Here is a 21,540-nt window from a genome sequence, read left to right on the forward strand (position 1 = left end):
TTATAGATTTATTTTTTTAGGTCCAGTGCATTGTTTTTTCATATTTTCCATACTTAATCTACTGGGACAAAGCTTTGGTTAAAGATTCATCAGATAGAATCTCTGAGCAGCTTCTTTTTTTTTTTACAGAGTTTCTTTAATTTTTGACCTGCTGCATAACAATCAACCATTTTTCAGTCTAAATGTTATTCCCCAGTGAATCCAATTTGGCCTGATGTCATTCTTTCTAAAGAATGGGCAGAAAGACATTTGATTGCATTGGTTCTGTCTAGAGCTGAACAAACAGCCACATTGGGACATATCCGTACACTGAGAATGCTAAGTGGCACATTGCTTAAGTGACTGTGTTTAAAAATAATTTGTTGGGATTGCTATACACAATAAAACTTGGGAACTGCAAACAGGGTTCTTGCACATTTTTCCTGTGAAATTCCAGACAAATCATAACCATAGTCCATAGTTCTCTGTTCTCTTTTTAGCTAATATGAAGTAATAATTCAAAATGTTATCATAAATTTATGAAAGAAAGATAAATGTTTTTTGCTGCATGGGAGAAAGGCAGATATTTATCACTTCACATCTCCACCACCAGCCGCCTGAACTGTTAAATGTAAGGCATGATGGATCCATCCTATGATGTTGTTTAGGCCATATTCTGACCCAACATCGGAATATCTAGATGCCTAAAGGCTTTTCAGTTGCTGACATGTAATTGTCTGATTCGCTATTCATAAGTAATTGGACAATGTAAGTAGTAAAGTGGCTAGTGAGTCTATCTACAGTATCTTTTTTATTTTGTTTTTTAGAAATTGTTCTTTGTATATTTGTCTGGCGACTGTGGCTCAGTAGGAAGAGTAGTTGTCTTGCAATCAGAAGGTTGTGGGCTCAATTCCAGCTTCCTCCTGCCATATGTTGATGTGCCCCTGGGCAAGACACTTAACCTCAAGTTGCCTACCGATCTGTGTATCGGTGTATGAATGTGTGAGCGTTAGTGAGTGCAATTGGGTGAATGTGGTGCTAGTGTAAAGTGCTTTGAGTGGTCTGTATGACTGGAAAAGCGCTATATAAGTTCAGTCCATTTACCATCAATATCAGGACCTGAATCCAACTTCTTAAATAAATCAGCATTACATAACAGAATTACATGGGAATTGGCAAATAATACACAAAATAATAAAAGCACGGGCAGCTAGAAAATAGTTTTAAAAAAGAAACAAAATCCATCTTTTGAATGTAATCTCTCAAACCTTATAAAATGACCTGTTCAAGCAATTCAGAGTTTCTTCAATTCGAGGTCCATTCCTCTTGGTCTAGCAAAAATAAATCAGTGTTTACCTCATTTGTTGCACTTTTCTCTGCTATTTATTATCCTGTTGCTGTCTTAAATACAACTTTGTTTTAAATGGTTGAAAATATATTGATTCTGTTTTGGCTTTGGGTCTTAATAAATATCTAAAGGCTTTCTCTTGGGGTTTCACTTTGAAAATGTTCAAAGACATGAATAAAGGTCAAGCAGAATGCAATCTTCCTTTGAGGCTGGCAGCTGGTATTTTTGCACCGTCACCGACTAAAGGACAGATGGTAAAGAAACTCTGCACACGCACTGCTGCTGCCTTTCTCAGTCTTCTGAAAAACATTGCACAATTGCCTAGGTAGAGAGACATTTAGAATGAGGATGCAGTGAGCAAAATATTTTTCAAAAAAGTCAAGGAGACAGTTCAGGAGGATACAGCAAAGCAGATACAATTTGTAGATTTCAGGCACAGGGTGCAAGAAACTCAGAAAGAAGAGTTTGTGCTTTTGGCTTAGTAAAATAAATCAAACCAACTCAATAATTTTATTTTGCATGAAATGGGAGCAACTGGTTGGGCAAATGTATGAAACTCAATACATGTAGTTTACTGGATTAGGTCATTTCAGTCCAGCTTGTTCAAATATGAAAACATCAATGAATATTTTGTCTCATTTCAATGCAAAACACTGCACATTCACTGAAGATTTATTCATTTCTGAAATGCTTTGTGTTTGACAAATTGCCATTAGAAGAGTATTTTCCCTTTCTAACTAAATCTGATGTTTTGACCCTGGAGTCGGTATGATTTGAATTTGAAAGCTCTGTTAGGTAGAGTTTCAATCCAGAGAAACATTAAAAGTAAAATGTTTAGATTCTTGAAGAAATCAACATTCTGCTACAAGTTGGAGCAAGTCTGCTACTTGTTAACTAACAGCTCACTACATTTCTTCCTCTGTTAAAAATGATCTAAATATCTTCTTTTTAGAAAGGTATCCTGCAATTTTTATATGTGTCCCTGGTCCAGCATACCTGAATCAAATGGCTGGATTACCTCCTCAGTATGCAGCCAAGTTCTCCAGAGTCCTGCTAATGACCTAAATATTTGATTCAGGTGTGCTGAAGCAGGGGCACTTCTAAAAGTTGCAGGACACCAGCCCTCGAGGACTGGAGTTTGAGTCAATTTATATTACAAAACCACTTGCAAAGAAACAGCTGATTATGATGGCATGTCTGGCACTTTAAAGAACTCTGATGGTGTTTAGGCGTGATTGAATGGGCAGCAGGGTTTACACTTCAGCTGTTTTTTTTTTTTTTCATACCATAACTTCCCATAATTTTCTTAAACAGCAGACTTTAGCAATAGCAGAGATTCCCTAGAGTCGGCTTTGTTTTGGTGTCAGTTTTAAAAATTTCTCGAGGGAACACAGAGTTCCACACTTTAGTTCTGCGCACATATTCTTAATATGCACAGGTTTAAAATAAATCTGTATTTGTTTGGTATACATGAGTCCAACTGCAAGGCCTTCAAAAATACTAAATTTGACCCAAAGCTTCTTAAAGAACCATAGTGCAGTGCAGAGGGGAACATTCTTTCTAATTAGTACATTTTATGAGTAAAGAACTCCATAAAATCTTTACAGTTGAGCTCAGAGGGAATACATTGTTTAACTGAACTATGGTTTTGAGTCAATTTGGCCATAGCTTTAAACAGAAACCTAGGATTTTTCTCATTATTGAATATTAGCTCAAGGTCTGTTAGCTTAATTTATGACTCCAAAAGTAGTAGGAACCTTATTGTTCTTATTTTTAATGCTTTTACAACTTTGGTCAATTTTATGTTTATAATAAAGTGCTTTCTAATAAAATCATGTAATCCCAAAACCAATCCAAATAGAAAATTTTTGTGAAAATTAGTAACAGGCACAAAATGTTTAATGTGTTTTATAAACCCCTATGTAATAGGGTAAACTGGAGGTAGTCATGTTTTTTCTATTGCTGGCTAGATCAGTCAGTCATTTTCTACCCCTTATTCCATAGTGGGTCACAGGGGAGCTGGTGCCTATCTCCAGCAGTCTATGGGCGGGAGGCAGGGTACACCCTGGACAGGTCACCAGTCCATCGCAGGGCAACACACACTCATTCATTCATTCATACACCTAAGGGCAATTTAAAGTGACAAATTAACCTAACAGGCATGTCTTTGGACTGTGGAAGGAAGCCGGAGTACCCGGTGAGAACCCACACATGCACAGGGAGAACATGCAAATTCCATGCAGAAAGACTCCAGGCTGGGAATTGAACCCAGGACCTTCTTGCTGCAAGGCAACAGTGCTACCAACTGCACCACCGTGCAGCCCTTGCTGACTAGATCTCATTTAAAATCATATCGGCCGGTAAAGGTAATAATGCCAGGTTCTTCAGATTAAGTGATTGAACAAAATTATGTTATAATGGTTTAAAATTACACTAAAAGGAAAAAGGATATAACATTTTTAACCATGTCCCCAGCACATGGAGTACACTTTTTCTATTAACCTAAAGTGTGATACATATTATTCATCCTGAATGATTTAGTTTCTTGCATGGCAGCAAAGCACACAACTTTATTATTAACTTTACCTAAACGTTCTTCAACTTTAACTCATTCCATCATGTATATTTTCATAATGTTTTCATAGTGTTAGGGATGTCGATTTTAAGAAATTTTTAAATTCACTCATGATTCAAAATCACATTAAAAACTTATCCAACTCAGCCCAAAGGCAGATGAAATTCAGGCATACAGAGAAAATTGCTAAGCTGAACCTATTCACAGCTTTCACAATGCTTAATATTAGAGCTTGTGGCACTACTACAATGATTTTGTCCAAAAAAAATAGCATGCCCAGACATTAATCCAGCCATTATAATGTGATGGTCAACAGTAAAATTGTCGAAATGAGACAAGGCATTACTTAAATAAATATATTATTGTGATCTAACTGCTCTGGACAATGGACAAACTTAGCAACCCTTATGCAGAATGTTATGTTTTATGTAGATATATCTATCAAGGGAGACAGAGACAGAGATATAGATATAGATATCACAGCGTAGCATAGCATTTTTATATTAGGCATGTAAATAAAATATTTGTAAGTATTTATATAAAAAGCAGCTGATTTTAAATTCTTCAAAAAGAAAAAATGAATTAATAAACAGTGACTGGTCACTGAAGTTAATAATAAGGGGTGCGACATCACATTTTAATTTGCCTGACTCATCCTGCTGGTAATACTAACAAGTAGGAGTAGGGCTGTCTAAATCAGTTGATCTTAGTCTGAGCAAAGGAACACCTTTTATTTCTAAATTTACCTTTTACACGATTGAAGGAATTCATGAACACTTACCCCAAATTTTGCATTTTAGAAATTGTAACATTCTTAAATGTGAAGATTGCTGAATAAGGACATAAGCAATTTCCTTTCTGTAGAAAAAATTTGTTGTGTGCCATAGCTAGACATGAGACCAAAATATTCATACCCCTGCCAGATTTAGAAGTCAATTTATTTTCATATGACAAAACAACTTTTTTCTGATTTGCATCTCTCTAAAAATTACAAAGGATGATATTTTTAAATCCTGTTTTCATTAAAATTTTATTTTTAAAAAATCCCGTGTTGAAAGTTATTTATACCCTTCTCAAAAATCAGTTAATCAGTTAATCTGTTAAACCCTTTCTATGATTACTGACCAGCTTTTTGCATGTTTCCACTGGTGCTTTGACAGTTTTTGGAGATGAACTCCAAGGATTTGAGGTTTAAAGGCCTCCTTGTCATCAGCTTAATCTTTACCCCTTCACAGATTCTCTAGTACATTGAGGTTTGGACTCTGGCTGGTCTACCCTTAGAACTTAATAGTCTAGTCAGAAGAAATATGTTGGTAAAATGAAAAGGTTACTTAAATCTGCCAGTGTTATGAATAATTTTGGGTTTAACAGCATTGATATAAAGTAAAAATGAAAAATAAACCTGTGACTACGTTGGAGCATTAAATACTTACTGTTTCAAATCATTAACCTAGAGCTAAAGAGAGTGCTAAAGGTGTGTAGATAGATGGCTGTATGTCTGCTTTTAATCACTTCGAAAATGACATTGCTCTAAGCCATTCAAACAACACATATTGTGGTAGGGAGGAGGATCTGAGTTATCTTCTTGTTTAAGAGTCACTGAAGGTTGTGGATTTCCACATTGTTAAACTTGAGAAATATGTTGAAATCTAATTTGATTAATAAAAGCATCATGGGTAAATTAGTCCACATGTTTCCATACAGCTTTGCTTTATTAATCAAGTTATTGTTAAAAACATCAGTCATTTTCTATCACTTCTTCCATAGTGGGTCACAGGGAAGCTGGTGCCTATCTCCAGCAGTCTATGGGCAGGAGGCGGGGTACACCCTGGACAGGTCACCAGTCTGTCGCAGGGCCACACACAAACAACCAAACACACACTCATTCATACACCTAAGGGCAATTTAGAGAGACCAATTAACTTAACAGACATGTCTTTGGACTGTGGGAGGAAGTCAGAGTACCTGGAGAGAACCCATGCATGCACAGGGAGAACATGCAAACTCCATGCAGAAAGACCCCTGACTGGGAGTTGAACCCAGGACCTTCTTGCTGCAAGGCAACAGTGCTACCAACTGCTCCACCGTGCAGCCCATTATTAAAATGTATTGTGTTAAAAAATGTTAGTGCTTTAATTGTTTTCTTTTACCCTCCAAATAAGGTCATTCCAGGATCTTTCCAAACAAGTGGACCTTGCCTATGGGACAGTGCGGGACTCAGCTGTCTATGAATATTTCCACGCCAAAGGCACAAACCCTCTGGAGCAGGACAGCACGTTTGCTGAACTCTGGAAAGTCATTAACAAGAACAATGGCTTTGATAACTCTGTTTCAAGTCCATCAGAGGGCATCAGAAAGGTGAGTGTGAAATACTGGTCAGATACAGTTCTGCTTATTCAAATCCCAGTGAACCAACTTATGGCCTGCCATTAACCCCACAAAAGAAAAAAAAAACCTGCTTAAAATATTCCCAAAAGCCTCAGAAAATACCATAAAATTACTAAAAAGGGACTTTGTTATTGCCAAGTATTACAAATATCAATAAACATAACATGCCAACTTTAAAACGTAACATTCATGTATTATTTTAACATGCAGTCCTTTGTTTAGCAAAAAATTTCAAATGTTTGTAAATATTAAACAGTTTCTGAGACATAGGATTAGCAAATAAAAATAGTGTAATCTCTTGAATACAGAAAACTACTCTGCAGATGATTAGACAGCTTTACGTATCTTAACTGCATTCAGTGTAAGATAAGAACACAACAGCTGTTTCTATAACTTTCACCCTAATATTAAAGAACTGCATGTTTGCATTCTGACTTTTAGTTCACAGGAACAACTGCAGCATGTGTAAATTTACTGTATTTCAGAAATCCTGAAAATAATAGCTTTATCTTTATTCCTTTAAAGATTTAAATACACTAATTGGGCAGAACTCTGGTCACAACAAAACAAATAATTTCTTTTAAAATTTGGAATTAAGGGAACAAAAAAGGGTTTAAAAAATGCCTTGCATCTAGAAAATCCAATTTTGTGTCTTGCAATATACTTTGAGCAGAGAATGTGGAAAAATGCAAACATTCTAATTCACATATTTAAGAAATCCAATAATATGGTTATTATTCAACATTGTCTTTGAGTGGGTTTTTTTTTTTTCTGAGGAAACCTTTAGAATGTTTATTTCTGATTGTGTTTCCTAGTAAACATAAGTCAGTGCATTGCCCTACTAGCAAACATTGATTTAGAAGGTGAAAATTAAAACAATGATTGTACCATGCTATGAAAGTAGAGAATGGCAATAAAATGGTGGCTAGGTGATTTTAAGTACAACCTTTCTGATGCCCAAATAGAACAGAATCTGGTAAGGATTCAAATAAAATGTTGACTGTGTCATTAGAACTCAGTGTATTTTTATTTTAATGACACTTAAATCTGTCCTAAATTAATATAGTAATGTCAAGTTATCGCAAGCTAACTCTAATGAGTGAAACAAAGCTGCAAACCCCTGCTTGTTAAAGCGTTGGAATCCATGTCTGTGCTGCTTTGCTATAAACATGTTGTTATGTGATTACTATGTTCCTGTTTTTGTGTGGGTGTTGTGGAAATCATTTCAAATGTACAGGCGAAGCGCGAGTCATACGCCTTTCTGTGGGACATGGCTGTAGTGGAGTACGCTGCTCTGACAGATGACGACTGCACACTGACTATAGCAGGAAATGGCATGAGCACCAGGGGCTACGGCATGGCCCTGCAACACGGCAGTCCTTACAGAGACCTCTTCTCTCAGAAGTATGCAATCTGATAATCATCTCACACCATCAGATGCTTGTTTGTTTATTTATTTCAAACATATTAACATTCATACACCATGATAAATATTTACTTGACCATTGGTTTTAATAGGAGATAGGCAGAAGTATAAGCTTATTTGAACCTACCTCCTTCCCTCATCTGTAACTTACTTCACACATTATTCTTCATTTAAAGAAAAAAGGTAATAATACTAAAAATAAAATGAAAAACACTTTTTACAAGAAGAGACATAAGATACCCAAACAATTTCTAATCAATCAAAAAATCAATAATTTATGTTTATCCAAAAAACAAGATTCATTTTAAATAGAGAAAGCAAAACAAAAGAAAACAAAGGACTTCCTTTACCGGATGTTAATCCAATACCATTAAATCTGGCTTAAAGGTCAATAACTTTTAGCATGATTTTGTGGGGTGTTTGATCATTTCAATCAAAAGGAGAATTACCTTGAAGCTATAACTATTACTATCACCTGAAATATAAATAGAACCCCTTATTAGGGTAAACATCAGTTTTTTTTTAAAAACTGCAGTTTTAAACATTTGCTACAATATAAATAATTTTACAGAGATTGACAGCATGCCGTTAATGTGAATACATTTATCTCCATACGATGTGGACTTTTATTTCGTTTGAACATACAGCACAGAAACTTAGTTCAAGATGAGAAAAACACTATATTTTTTTAGCACCTTTCTCTAACCATTAAAATAAAATACCTACATTTTAGATATGAGTCATTAAACATAAAGAAGCTTGACTAGATCGGTGTGTAACAACACAAAAAAATATCACAAAAAAACTGCTGACATAAACAACTCCCACGTTGAATGGGGGAGGTTTATCGGGCTCAACTTAACAGCTTAATGCATTCATCATTGATTGGAAATTGTATATTGGCAATGATTGTGATGTCTTTATGTGTCAACATAATGTGATAGTGTTCATGTTTTGAGAGCATGAGATGTGAATGGGATCATAGACCACCGTAACAATCTTCCTTTAAGAAGACAAGCGCTCTAACACCTGAGCCACAGCTGGCCCAATCTAGAGCCACTGAAAGGTGTGGGTAGAATCCCAATTGTTAGAATTATGATTATTGATTAATTAATCTTTATCAATAATTATAATTAAAAATCATAATTTGACCAAATTTATTTCTTAACCAAAATCTTCATTATGAATCGAGACCAGAGATGTCTTCTGGTGTTGTAAATGTGGCTCAACGCCTTTGATAATTACAACCGTTAAATACTCAGTAATAATTGATAACTATTACCAGAGATGTCACTGTTTAATCGACCGTTTCTGCCAAAACGTGTGGAACTTTTAACCTTATCTTGACTGACGAATCACTCTTGCACAAAATAAACACAGAACGCCTTCTGTTTATCAATGTGAACATTTATTAAATCACAGCCTGATACATTCGCTCTTCCGATTTAATAATCTTCACCTACTCAAACATGCAAAGTTCTACGCAAAAGGGGTAAAATATCTAACTAAACAAAATAAAGCAAAACAGCAGTGGGTGTGTATGGAATCAACCAGCAGTTATGGTAAAAATAATAATATGACAAAGGGATGTGGTGGTGAGTGGAGGGTGGGGCGCAGCTCTAACTGTAACTCAGTTACACCACCAACTCTTGAGCAGACAAAGGGTTATAAAACTTTTGGCGGCAAGCTAGCAAGCAGTAAGGTTGAAGACAAAGAAAATGGGGAATTTCACCATGAGGTTATTTTAACAGTCCAGTCTCATAGCGCACCTGCGCTTGCTCTCAGGGGTTCAACAACCCCGCAAAACCCACACAAAGCTGGGAGCGCAGCGGCCTCCAGACATCAACACGGCACATCAAAGTTTCAATAAAAAGGTTACATGCACATATCATTCAGAACACATTAGATTAAATAGCGAATCTCATCGCACTAAAACCTCCTGTACCCTGCCCAGACTTTCTAAGAAATAAATAAAATAAAGGATGGGTTTTACTTGTCGTTGTCTCCCTTCTGAGAGGGGTTGAGAGAGAATGGGGTGGAAGTTGGAAGTTACTATCTGTCCACAGGAAAAGTGGTCAATCTTCGTCCTCTGGCCTCCTTGGCGAAAGGGAAAATATGATCTGACCATCAAAGTCGACTAGGACAAAACACGGTGGCGATTCGTCTCCTTGAAACTCCGTGTTTTTTAGTTACGTGTTAAACTTACGTCTTCGATCGGCAAAGTGAAATTTCTGGCCTTCTTAGTCCAGAAACCTCAGTTATGAATTCTTCGTTGGCCAACGAAGGAGAATAAATGAGATCCACTCGGGACTCTTCTCCAGGTGATGCTTCAGATGTTGGTAACCTGACACGGTCTCCAGCTGAAAAGCGAATGTTCAAAATGGGCGACTTCCTATATGCTGTCCTGTGACGTCAGACTGGGGCGCCCCGTCATATCAGTCGCAATGTCCTGGATACAAAATGGCCGAAAACGCCAGGAGGCATGGTGGCGTCCAGCAACGTGCAAATGGTCCAATATTCAGCAAACAAGTGGTCCAACACAATATTCTGCTAAACATTTGTTTTTATAGCGATGACATTTATCTATTTCACAAGATATATTAGGTATATCTAATATACCTAATAATTCCAAATAGTAAATTGGGACAACAGTGTTTCTCCAATCTGTGAAATATGATCTTAAATACAAAGATTGATCACTGTGTGTTTTGTTGAATGGAAAAGAAACTGAATGTGTGTCAACATTTAGGGTCAGATGAATATAACCCTGTGTGATGTCATGACTAAAACTGCTTGCAATAAAGACAAAGACCTGCATTGCTATTAATTTCACTGCAGATGTACCAAGCTGTGCTAAATTATGTAATTTTGTTCAAAAGCTCAAGGGTTATTCTGTCCAGTTTTTCACACTGAAACAATATAACCCTTCTTTATCATATAAAGATACCATATAAATATCACTTTTACTGCAGCTCATCGCAACAGTCATGAAGCTTAGAAGCTCCTTGTTTTTCACTGATCATGAAATGGAGACGGTGAATTAAAGAAAAGACATTCATTATATTTGATGTCTTCACTTCTGGAATCAAGATTAGAAAGACGAAAAAGGTAAATATAGCTGCACAAATTAAGTGTGATATGCTAGCTGTTTTCCTAAATAGCATTTGGAAGTCTTTAGGGACGCATTAGCAAATCATCTGGTGGCAGAAAATTTGTCATTCTTGTATTAAAGACTAAGTAGAAAAGCCTTCCAACACTGCAAGAGGAGGAGTTCTTATGCATGATTGTTTACACTTAAGAAAAACAAAGCATAAGGAAAATATATACAGGCGCTTTTTAATTACATCTTTAAAAAGTTAATAACAGAGTGTCATATTTGGCCATTTTTTATATTTTTTTTCTAAAGAAATCATTACACATGACCAATAAAAAAGATTTTTATTATTTTACTCCTTAAAAGTATGTCCATGTATAATATATGCACTCAGTAGTTGGTCGGTGTTCCTTTTGCATAATTTATTTCATCAGTACAGCTTAGCATGGATGTGATCAGTCTGGCTCTGATGAGGAGTTAATGATGCCCAGGTTGATTTAATAATTGTCTTCAGCATCAGTCCAGTGTTTCTGATCTTTCTCCTGATAATACTCCATAGACATTGGGCTAAGGTCTGACTAATTTGGTGGCCAGAAAAGTACAGTTCTCTTGACGGTGTGGGCTGGTGCCAAGTCCTTCTCTAAAATGAAATCAGCATCTCCATACAGCTCCTCAGCAGAGGGAAAGTGGGTGACTGAAATATCATGGTAGACTGCTGCGCTCACTTTGAACTTGATAAAACCCAGTGGATCATCACCAGTGGAAAGCTCCCAATGGATCTCAAGCTGTTTGGATTCTGTGTATCTCCATTCTTCCTCCAGACTATGGAACCTTGATTTCCAAATCAAATCCGAATTGGAATTTTATCTAAAAATAAGACTTTGTTCCAATCCCTTTTCTCCCTACCTCAGGAATGATGCTTTTGACATTCTCTCTGGCTCACCAGTAGCTTAATTAAAGGAAAGCGACAGGTGTAGCCCATGTTCTAGATGCATCTTTGTGTTGTGGCTCTTGAAGGACTGACTCCAGCTACAGTCCATACCTTGTGTATCTCCAAACAGTTGAATGTGCTTTACTTCACAATCCTGTAAAATCTATTATAATCTCTGCTGCTTTTGCAGCTTTTTTCCTACCATACCTTTTCCTCTCACAAAACTTTCCATTAATGTACTTGGAGATGACACTGAAGAGCCAGCTTCTTTAGCAATGCCCTTTTGTAGCCAGCCATACTTTTGGGAGATGTCAGTGAAAACTGTCAAATCTTGCCCATGATTGTTGCATCACATTTCTGCATTTAAAAACAATCAACGTTTTGGTGGTCTTAAGTATAATTCTAATTAGGAAACTGAACTTTGAGTTTTCATTAGCTGTAAGGCATAATAATCAAAATTAACAGAAATAATCACATTACTCTAAGTGAAATGAATGAGTGTCCCTTTTTAGTTTAATTAATGAAATAAATAAACTGTTTGATTTGATTGAAATTTATTGAAATGCACCTATTATACGATTTTAGTAAAATTATTATACATTTTCAATGCATTGTTTTGTGCTCTTATATCCCCAACTTCTGCCAAGGTATTTTGAACCTAAAAGCAGGCACCTTTGTTTTTGATTTGTTCATTTTATGGTATAAAACTACACAAATGACTCTGGCTGCTGGTAATTATATCTAATTTCAGTTCTAGTTTTGAATGAATCTATAGTAACACTAGCACTGTATGTACCACACAGCTCTAAAAAGGCTGCCAAATCACAGCGACTAAACCACTCCATCTCACTTGTGTTTGCAGTCCCTTATGATCATGCTACATTTGTTCTTCCTATTCTCTTTGTGCTCTTACAGGTTAACCATACAGTTTGATCTTCTTTGAAGTAGTATTTCAAGTTTGAAATTCATTATTTTTCAGGCAGCTGTTTCTTTTTTTCCATCGTAGCTTTCAAGGACTGGTCTTTTAGATCTTGTTTGAAATCAATCATTATGTTTTGCACTCTGCTGCTGTAAACTAAAACCTGCAGTGTTTAATAGCACTTTACTCTCTATGGGTTTTTAATGATCCTGCAGTCAATGCAAATGGATAACATTAACGTGGCTGCATTTTTCCTTATTATATTTATTTAATGAGCTGTGGTATTTAATTATTGTTACATAATAATATTGTGGTAATTGTTCTGATCTGCCCAAAATGTATTTTCCAAATTTCATTAATGTTTGTCTCTAAATAAATATTTTAATTATCTGCTCTATGTTCACCTGAACTTCCCTACTGAGGGCCGATAAAGGATATTTCTATTTTTGTTATTTTATCAGTTAGCATTTGATTTCAGTCAGTACAACTGATAGATTTTCCTGCTGTCCTGTAGTAATGCATGAAAATGCACACCTATGGCAAAAGTGTCTGAAAGATTTTTTTTTTTCTGTGCAGGCTTTTGGAACTTCAGGAAAAAGGTGATCTAGACATCCTGAAGCAAAAATGGTGGCCAAAGAAAGGCCGCTGTGACCTGCAGAGCCACACAGACGCACAGCCAGAAGGACGGGCACTGCATCTCCACAGCTTTGCCGGTGTGTTTTGCATCTTAGCGGCCGGGCTTCTACTTGCCCTCCTGGTAGCCGCACTGGAAACCTGGTGGAACAGCAACCACTGCCGGAGAGAGCAGCCCAAAGAGGTGACAACCGACAACTCATCGGGCCAAGCCTTGCTAAACCACAACCGGGCCATGGTGGTCACTACGGGTCCCCCCGCCCCACCAAGGCCCCGGTCGAGACCCAGACCGCCGGGCCCCCCGGTCCTGCCCAGGGATGCTACTGCCACACTCTACTTTATGGATCCAGCAGGCGCTGACACCAGCCCCGATTTAGTAGAGCTTCAGTACACCCAGTTATAATAGGTGTGCCTTGGTGATAGTTCAGACATCAATTTGCTCATTCCTTCTCATGTCGGGAAAGAGGTGGGGTGCTCAGTTGGGAATTTCGAAGGCTTCTCTCACGCTGATTCATAAGAGAAATGATTAGTTTCACAAAATCAGTCACTGGTGCTCATGTGGGAGAAGCTGTGAAGACAAAAGTATATATTGTATTGCTAATTCCAAACCACAAACTGAAATTGTACTCTGAGTCGATAAGCGCTTCAGTTGTGCAATAGCTCTCTTTAGCTAATCCATTCAAGTCTTAATGCTTTAGAGCCCTGCCTTTATCTTGCTGCTGTGAACTGGGCAGCTCCTCTGCATGAGGCGTCCAGACAACTAAGGCTTGACATGGATCCCTAAACTAAAGTGTGAGCCTTGACCAGCCTGTTTGACTTGACAGTCCAACAATACTGGATGAAAACACTCATTTAAAGGCCCAGCCCCATTATGAAAACAGACCAAATCAAACTCTACTAGTATTCAACTTTGGTGCCAATAAGAATACAAGTTACTGTTGGTAACATATTTTGTAGTGTTTCCATGCAGCTGCTATAAAAATGCATAGTGTTATGTGAATTTCATAGCTGTCACCATTCAAAGACTGCAATACCTTGCAGGACACACGTTATAATCATGTGGTATTGTTATTTTTGTGGGCATGCTAAGGTGTTTCTACCCAGCATCTTTGTTTGGTTGAATTCCTATTCACTGTGGGGTTAAATTTTAGGACTGAAAGGTCTAACCAAGGATAGAACTGAGAAAGCAGCAAAGAATCGAGGTATAATTAACAATAAAAAAGACCAGTGTGTTGCAGATGATTTCCAAAGCTGTGTTCATAACAGCTAACCTACAAAATGCTCAGGTTGACAGGGTTGCCTATAGTTTTCTTTTTTTTCCTGCATACTATTACTGCTAGAGCTGCCATAAACAGCTTTTTGTCAAGTATTTTTAATTTTCCTTTCAAGATTTAAAATAATTTTTTACAATAATCTTTCATAATAACTGTGTACTAGAAAATAAGACGTAAACAAAGATTTGCACTTGTGTGCACTTTCTACATGTGCGAGAAGCATAAAGTCCATGCAAAAATAAATTAAATGAAGCCCTTATTTATGGTTTTACAGAAACATTAATTATTCAGAATGGTAAATGTGATGAGATTGAACACGAAATAAACAAAGATAGGTCATACTTGCAGCTCCCAAGAAATAATAACATGAAGTTTTATTTTTTTTTTAATAATATATTGGAAACCCTTCTTATCAGAGGGTGTGTTCCAACTACAGGGGGATCACACCCCTCAGCCTCCCTCGTAAGGCGTATGCCAGGGTATTGGAGGAGAGTCCTCGGCATCAGGAGGAGCAGTGTGGTTTTCGTCCCAGCCGTGGAAGACTGGACCAGCACCACATCTTCTACAGGGTACTCGAGGGTTCATAAGAGTTTACCCAGTAGGTCTACATGTTTTTTGTGGACCTGGAAAAGGCATTCAACTGTGTCCCTTGTGGTGCCCTGTGGGGGTGCTCCAAAAGTACGGAGTCGGGGGCCCTTTATTAGGGGTCATCCGGTCTCTGTATAAGCGGAGCAGGGGTTTGGTCCACATTGCCGGCAGTAAGTTGGACCTGTTCCTGGTGCATATTGAACTCCGGCAGGGCTGCCTTTTGTCACCCGTCCTGTTCATAGCTTTTATGGACAGGATTTCTAAGCGCAGCCAAGGGCCGGAGGGGGAACCAGTGGATTTCAAGCCACTGCTTCTCCACATCAAGAGGAGCCAGTTGAGGTTGCTCAGGCATCTATACTGGATGCCTCCTTGGAAGATGTTCCAGGCACGTCTCTCGGCTGGCCTGGGAATGCCTTGGGCTCCCCTCGGAGGAGCTAGAGAAGGTGTCTGGGGAGAGGGACGTCTCTACTGAGTCTGCCGCCCCAACGACCCGGTCACGGATGAAGCGGAAGAAGACGAGTACGAGTGCGATATTGGAAACTGAAATACATTCCAAATAAGCTGCATGTATCATTTAAGCTTGTCTGGTTTGAATTGAACCTATTTAAACCATAGTTTTCCATCTCCAGTCCTCAAGAGCCAGTGCTCTGCATATTTTAGATGTTCCCCTGGTTTCTACACACTTGATTAAAATAAACACTTCACCACTAGGCTTCTGCAAAACTTGCTGAGACACAATTTTTTGCATGATTTTATCCCCAATTCCCATGCGTATGTCCAGCAGTCTACAGGCGAGAGGCAGGGTACACCCTGGGCAGGTCGCCAATCCATCGTTGGGCAACACATACACATACAGGACAAACAACCATGCACACACTCATTCACAACTAAGGGCAATTTAGAGAGACCAACTAACCAAACAGTCATGTTTTTGGACTGTGGGAGGAAGCCGGAGTACCCGGTGAAAAACCACGCATGCACGGAGAGAACATGCAACTCCATGCAGAAAGAACCCCAGCCGGGTTTTAGTTTAAAACCAATATTAAAAGCATTCCAAAACCCTCAAACAACCCACCGAATATAGTCATCAATATGCATAATCATTTGTCGGATAAACTTCAAGTATTTTAAATTGCACCGCTTTCATTTTATGAAGGACAGTGGAAAATAAATATCCTGTCATTAATCAAATGCAAGTCTGAACATTTCCTACAGCACACTGGATAGCTTTCAATCTGTTTGGAAAAAAAAAAAAAAAAAAGATAATGCTTGTCAAAACCAAAATGGAAAACCAAAAAATCTGCTCAATTAGTAGCCAGATTGAGTCAATAGGTAGTAATAATGTTGAGAGTTTTTTAAAAAGTTGCATCTTTTTTTCTGTTGCATTGATACATACCAATTGATTTTCTATCAGTAATTCAACTCAAAACTGAAGTCTATTGTCAAGATTGTCAGGGCAAAGATAGCCAAAAGAACACAATTACCAACATATTTTCACTGTTGTTTCCAGTGTGTGCTCTTTTCACAAAGCAATAATAGATTAGCCTTTACTTTTAATAAAACATCCCTTTGTATACATGCTTGTTTTAAGACATAAACTTAAGATATAAAAAAAAAAAAGAAATTATCAGGTTTTCTTCACCAGCTGAAGTCACCAAGGAAAATGATGATACTTTAGTTATTACATTGGAAATATTTACAATTCTGATTTTCTGTCAGAGTTTACCAACAATGAACTCTTTAGATAATCTAAGACAGACTATACTGGATATACAATCAAATTGATTGTTGGCGCCATGCATAATGTGTAGGCAAAGTGAACGCTGTTTAAAATGCAAATCTACAAAAACTTACAGGGATCAGTTAAATGGTTTGACATTGCGGAAAATGTTTTTATATTTTTCACCTGCCAATGCTCAGACAGAAAAGGAAAAGATCCAAAGCATAATATGCCTGAGAAACGAGAAGCCACTAGAGACCTTTGGGTCAGGATCAAGACTGGAAAAACTACATGCATGGCTCTTGTTTGTGTTCTAAAAAAAGAATTTGAGTTGCTTCAAGATGCCATATCACTCAGTTTATCTACAGCCTAGTTCTACTTATGTATTGTAAAATATTTCCCCTTAACAGTTTTTGCAGCAAAAGTATTGCCACATATAGCAGCAAACCATAGTGCAAGTTGATTTTTTTTATCACTTACCTTTACCATACGACTGAATGTTAAGATTTTAACGACACTGCATCAATGTCTTTATCTCCGAGCTGCTCCTAGTCAAGAAAGTGCTCAGATAAATTAACTCTACAACAATATTCCAATTTGTCTGCAACATTTTTCAATTTTAAAATGTAATTAAAAATAAATTGTAATTTTGAAGGAAGTTGTCAGGGATGTCTCAATTAAGGTTTTTTGCTCCCAGTACAGATCATTTAAGAACAAGCATTACCTGCTACAGAATGATAGCCTGATGCTTCAATAAAGTTAACAAAATCAGTCACATGTATTTGCTTGAAAGCTAAGCAGCTTCCGTGTAAAGTGAAGTAACACAACAGTTCACCGGTATTAAATTTAACTCACTCACCAGTTAGGTCTCCAAGATTCAGTCAACAAAATGGCCATGCACTATGACAGTTTTGCAAATCTTGCACACAAAAATAGAGGGGATCTGCTAAAAATTTGCTGTCCACATTAATAGGGGTGCAACTGACATACTCCATAACAGTAGGAGTTATCAGGTACTCACAAAAATGTTACTATGTCTAGTGTATGGTCTTTACAAAGAGCAAATCATTACAAATCAAGTTAAGGTATTGTAAATATGTCAAAACTGAAGTTTTTGGCAGTGAGATATTTGGCCCCCAGAGATCTAAATTCCAAAGATACAGAAAGGCAGTTTTTGTTGTTTTTCTCAAAGTTATAAACTTGAGTAAATTTATTTGAGGGTAGACCCACACTCCTCAGGTGTTTTAGGATTCCTAATACTTGTAACAGAAATATTAACAGGAAGAACAAGACACATAATTTCAGTGCAATCATAAATGTTGTTCACCCAATGCATTTTTTTTTCATTTTGATATTGATCACTGTAGATGCAATCTGATTTCCAAAGTAGTGCATCTTAGTGTTTTCTTTAAATGTCAAATGTTTTCTTTTATTAGTAATTAGCGGCTGTTCTACGTCATCATCAAATGCAAAGGAGACTCTTTTGTTTGAGATCAGAATCTCTAACAGGTGAAAAAGTATGATGGTTTATGGTTGTGGATTTGTGGTCTACTGACAAATGACACAACAAGATAGGAGGAGGCTGAGACTTTTGATTCAAATCAGGAAAAATCCAACATACCAAACTGAGCTTTAAAAGAAAGGAAACTCTTTTCTTTCTTGTTATTTCTGTTCCTTTAGACATATCACCTGCTCTTTGTGTGGCTTAAAAAAGCAAGTTAAGAAGAATCAAGAAAGGAAGACTTGTTGCCTTCTATTCAAGCACCTAGGGTCTCCATGACCCAGAGAGAAATATCAATGTACTGATGGTCACTGGCTGCTACAGGGCACTAGAGCAGGGGGCTGGGCAGGAGTGCACATCATCCATTATTTCACCTCATGGTCTGTCCTATATCTGAATCTGTCTGACCTAAATGGGTGCATGAAAAGGGAAAAAAGCCAAAATGAAGTATGAGAATATTTATTGGTTAATCCATCTCAAACAGCCACATTCTTCGTTTGGCTTCTTTATCTCCTAATAAATGGATGTTTCAAAGCCGTACAAGTTCCATTTTAAAAGCTAAAATGTATTTTTATAGAATTGGGAGTGTAGTGAAATCTGCTGGAACAAGATCCTGCAATGTTAAAACATTACATTTCTTGTTGAGGTGAAGCCTGTTTTGCTAAGAGCTATCCAGTTGCTGTCAGCAGGCAATTGTCTAGCAAAATAATTTTAAGCTCTTATTGTTCGCTCCACATAGGAAGGTGTGCTTTGTGATCTACACCATGTTATATCTATGCTAAGACTGGTTTTGAATAGCTTTGTTGTTGTCTGCCTGACTGAGTGAGAGAAAAGTTTTAATTTGTAGAGGTCAGAGGTTACCACAACAGCTAACCAAAGTTGCTTTGGTGCTTGCTACTGGTGTTACACTAAAGGGCTTCTTCACAGTTTTTAAAGTGTGAGAAGACTACATTTGACCCTCTCGTTCAAAATTGAACACCCTAAGGCTGATGAAATATGAACTGGATGATTTCAAACTAAACAGTTTAAGATGAGTAATCTTTATTATATTTATGAAAACACAAAAGGACAGATTTTAAAGGATTTTGGCATTGGTTCCGCCCTTAAATATGGATCAGATAAACCTGGGTTTCATAATACTGCAAATTCTTTAAAATGCACTTTTTAATTTGTAAGTACTGTTTTATGTAAACCGGGTGGATGGGGTGAGTCGGATCTTGGTATTGCTAAAGTCTTGTCTGGTTTTCAGGAGTCCAATATCATGCATCATCTTGTGAGCTGGATGTATCATCACACTCCTACAAAAAATATTTATTTGTCCTTATTTAAATTTTGTTGTCTTTGCATTTGTATGTTGTATTGGAATCAGTCTTGTGAGTCCTGCGGTCACCCAATATACAAAAAACAAACCCTTGAGCATGAAGCAGCACATTTAAATCCATCTTAAATGGGAGATCTTTTGTGGCAGTTGATATTTACTATTGCAAACACAAAATATTGGCTTTAAAATAGCAAAGTAAATATATATTTTGTCTGTATGAAAAGCTGGAATAAAATTATTTCAGCATCCTTCGAAGTCACAATGACAGAACATGCTCTTATGATTGTAGAATAGACTGCATGGAGTGCATTTTTAAGTAAAGATTAAACTAAGAACTATATTAACAAATCTCTTTTTTTATCCTGCATTTCATTTCCTCTTTAACCTTTTTTTCTCAAACTTGGCATTCATTTTTCACTTTTATTTATCATCCTCCTCCTAAATAACATCCATGCTCTTTCTGTTCCAATAAATTCTCTATCCACAATTCTCTGTTCTGGCTTCTTTTATTCTTCATCCACTCTTTGGCACTGCCCTCCCTTTCATCCATCTTTAGGACAAAGAGGTGAACCTGGAACAGGTCCACCAGCGTTTGAACAGCCTCCTGGACGAGGACCTAGCACACAAGCAGCTGCCAGGTCAGTCAATCGAGATCTCCGCCCTTGATATTGGCAGTATGCAGCCCAGTCAGTCTTTGGAGGCATTGTCTGTTCGAGACTACCCATCACACCGTGGGCCCTCGCCTCTGTCTGTGACCACCTTCCTTCAGGAGAGCCATGGGGCAGGAAGGATACTGGGAGCAGCCGCTGGCAGGACCTTGCCCCTGCCGCTCAGCAGTGCCACAATGCCCTCTATCCGGTGCAAACACAGGGCACCCAACGGGGGGCTCTTCCGGCAGAGCCCAGTCAAGACCCCCATGCCGATGTCCTACCAACCGGTGCCAGGAGGACCCATCCCAGAAGCAAGTGAGCCCAGCCACGGCACATCTATTTGAGCATGACGAACATTCACAAACACTCAAGCTCAAACAGAAGAGTGCAGAGCTAATTGGAGTGCCTACAGTATGAGGAGATATATATAAACAATACAAAGGATTTTTATTACAAGTGAGATGACACATGACGGGACACTAAGACTTTATGTACTGTAGATATTTGTAAGTATAAATAAAAAGCAACATTAAAAAGTGTATTTTGAATATTCTTCACAGTTGGGTTTAAAAAAATCTAAAAGATTGAAAAAATGACTGTTTGAATGGCTTTGTAAATTTTGTTCTAAATGAATAAAGGTGACAATTCTTTGTGGTTGTTTTCCAAGTGCCAAGTTTAAAGATGTTTTCTTTCAAATCAACATTAACTGATTGTACTGTGAGAATACATGGAACAAGTGACATTTCACACTTCAAAATACATGAAAAGAGTTGATTTTGTTTAATAAACTAACACCAAAAGACCCAGCTGTGTGTTTGAATACATATACTGTCAGACTATCTGGGAACTGGGGTTATTTTGTGATTAGCCGCCTAACCTCTGAGTCAGGTGGGGAAATTAAGATTGCTTGTGTAATCTGCAAGCTCTCTTGTCAAATTACAGAGGAAGAGTAAGGGGGAAGTACAGGTATCTCTAGCTTGATGGTCCTCCGGTTTACAGTGGCAAGTGAGATCAATAGTTTTGCTTCCACCTCTGGGTGGAACCCTATAATAGGGTTCCTCATGTTTGTCCTGTTTCAAGATATTTCAAGATATCGTGTGGCTCGTATTAAGTAATTTTCCCTTTGGTGCCAGAAGGAGCAAGATGTATGTGACCTTATGTGTTCACCATAAACTGTCCAGGTGCTGCAATCA

The 21,540-nt window shown here is 37.6% G+C and overlaps 1 protein-coding gene across 3 annotated transcripts in view; it reads left to right on the plus strand.

The window, feature by feature from the left end:
• Positions 1-21,153, plus strand: part of grid1a (glutamate receptor, ionotropic, delta 1a) — a 377,320-nt gene extending 356,167 nt beyond the window's left edge. For 2 of the 3 annotated variants that reach the window (XM_047351891.1, XM_047351888.1), the window contains 4 exons: positions 6,065-6,260; positions 7,528-7,694; positions 13,237-13,477; positions 20,254-21,153. In XM_047351891.1, the coding sequence (XP_047207847.1) occupies positions 6,065-6,260; positions 7,528-7,694; positions 13,237-13,477; positions 20,254-20,691 (1,042 nt within the window). In that variant the 3' untranslated portion in view covers positions 20,692-21,153. The remainder of the gene's footprint in view (positions 1-6,064; positions 6,261-7,527; positions 7,695-13,236; positions 13,478-20,253) is intronic. The other variant, XM_047351890.1, reaches the window with a different exon arrangement.
• The last annotated feature ends 387 nt before the right edge of the window (positions 21,154-21,540 follow it).

This window comes from Girardinichthys multiradiatus, chromosome 22 (assembly GCF_021462225.1).
Source record: "Girardinichthys multiradiatus isolate DD_20200921_A chromosome 22, DD_fGirMul_XY1, whole genome shotgun sequence".
In the NCBI taxonomy this organism is placed as follows: Eukaryota; Metazoa; Chordata; class Actinopteri; order Cyprinodontiformes; family Goodeidae; genus Girardinichthys; species Girardinichthys multiradiatus.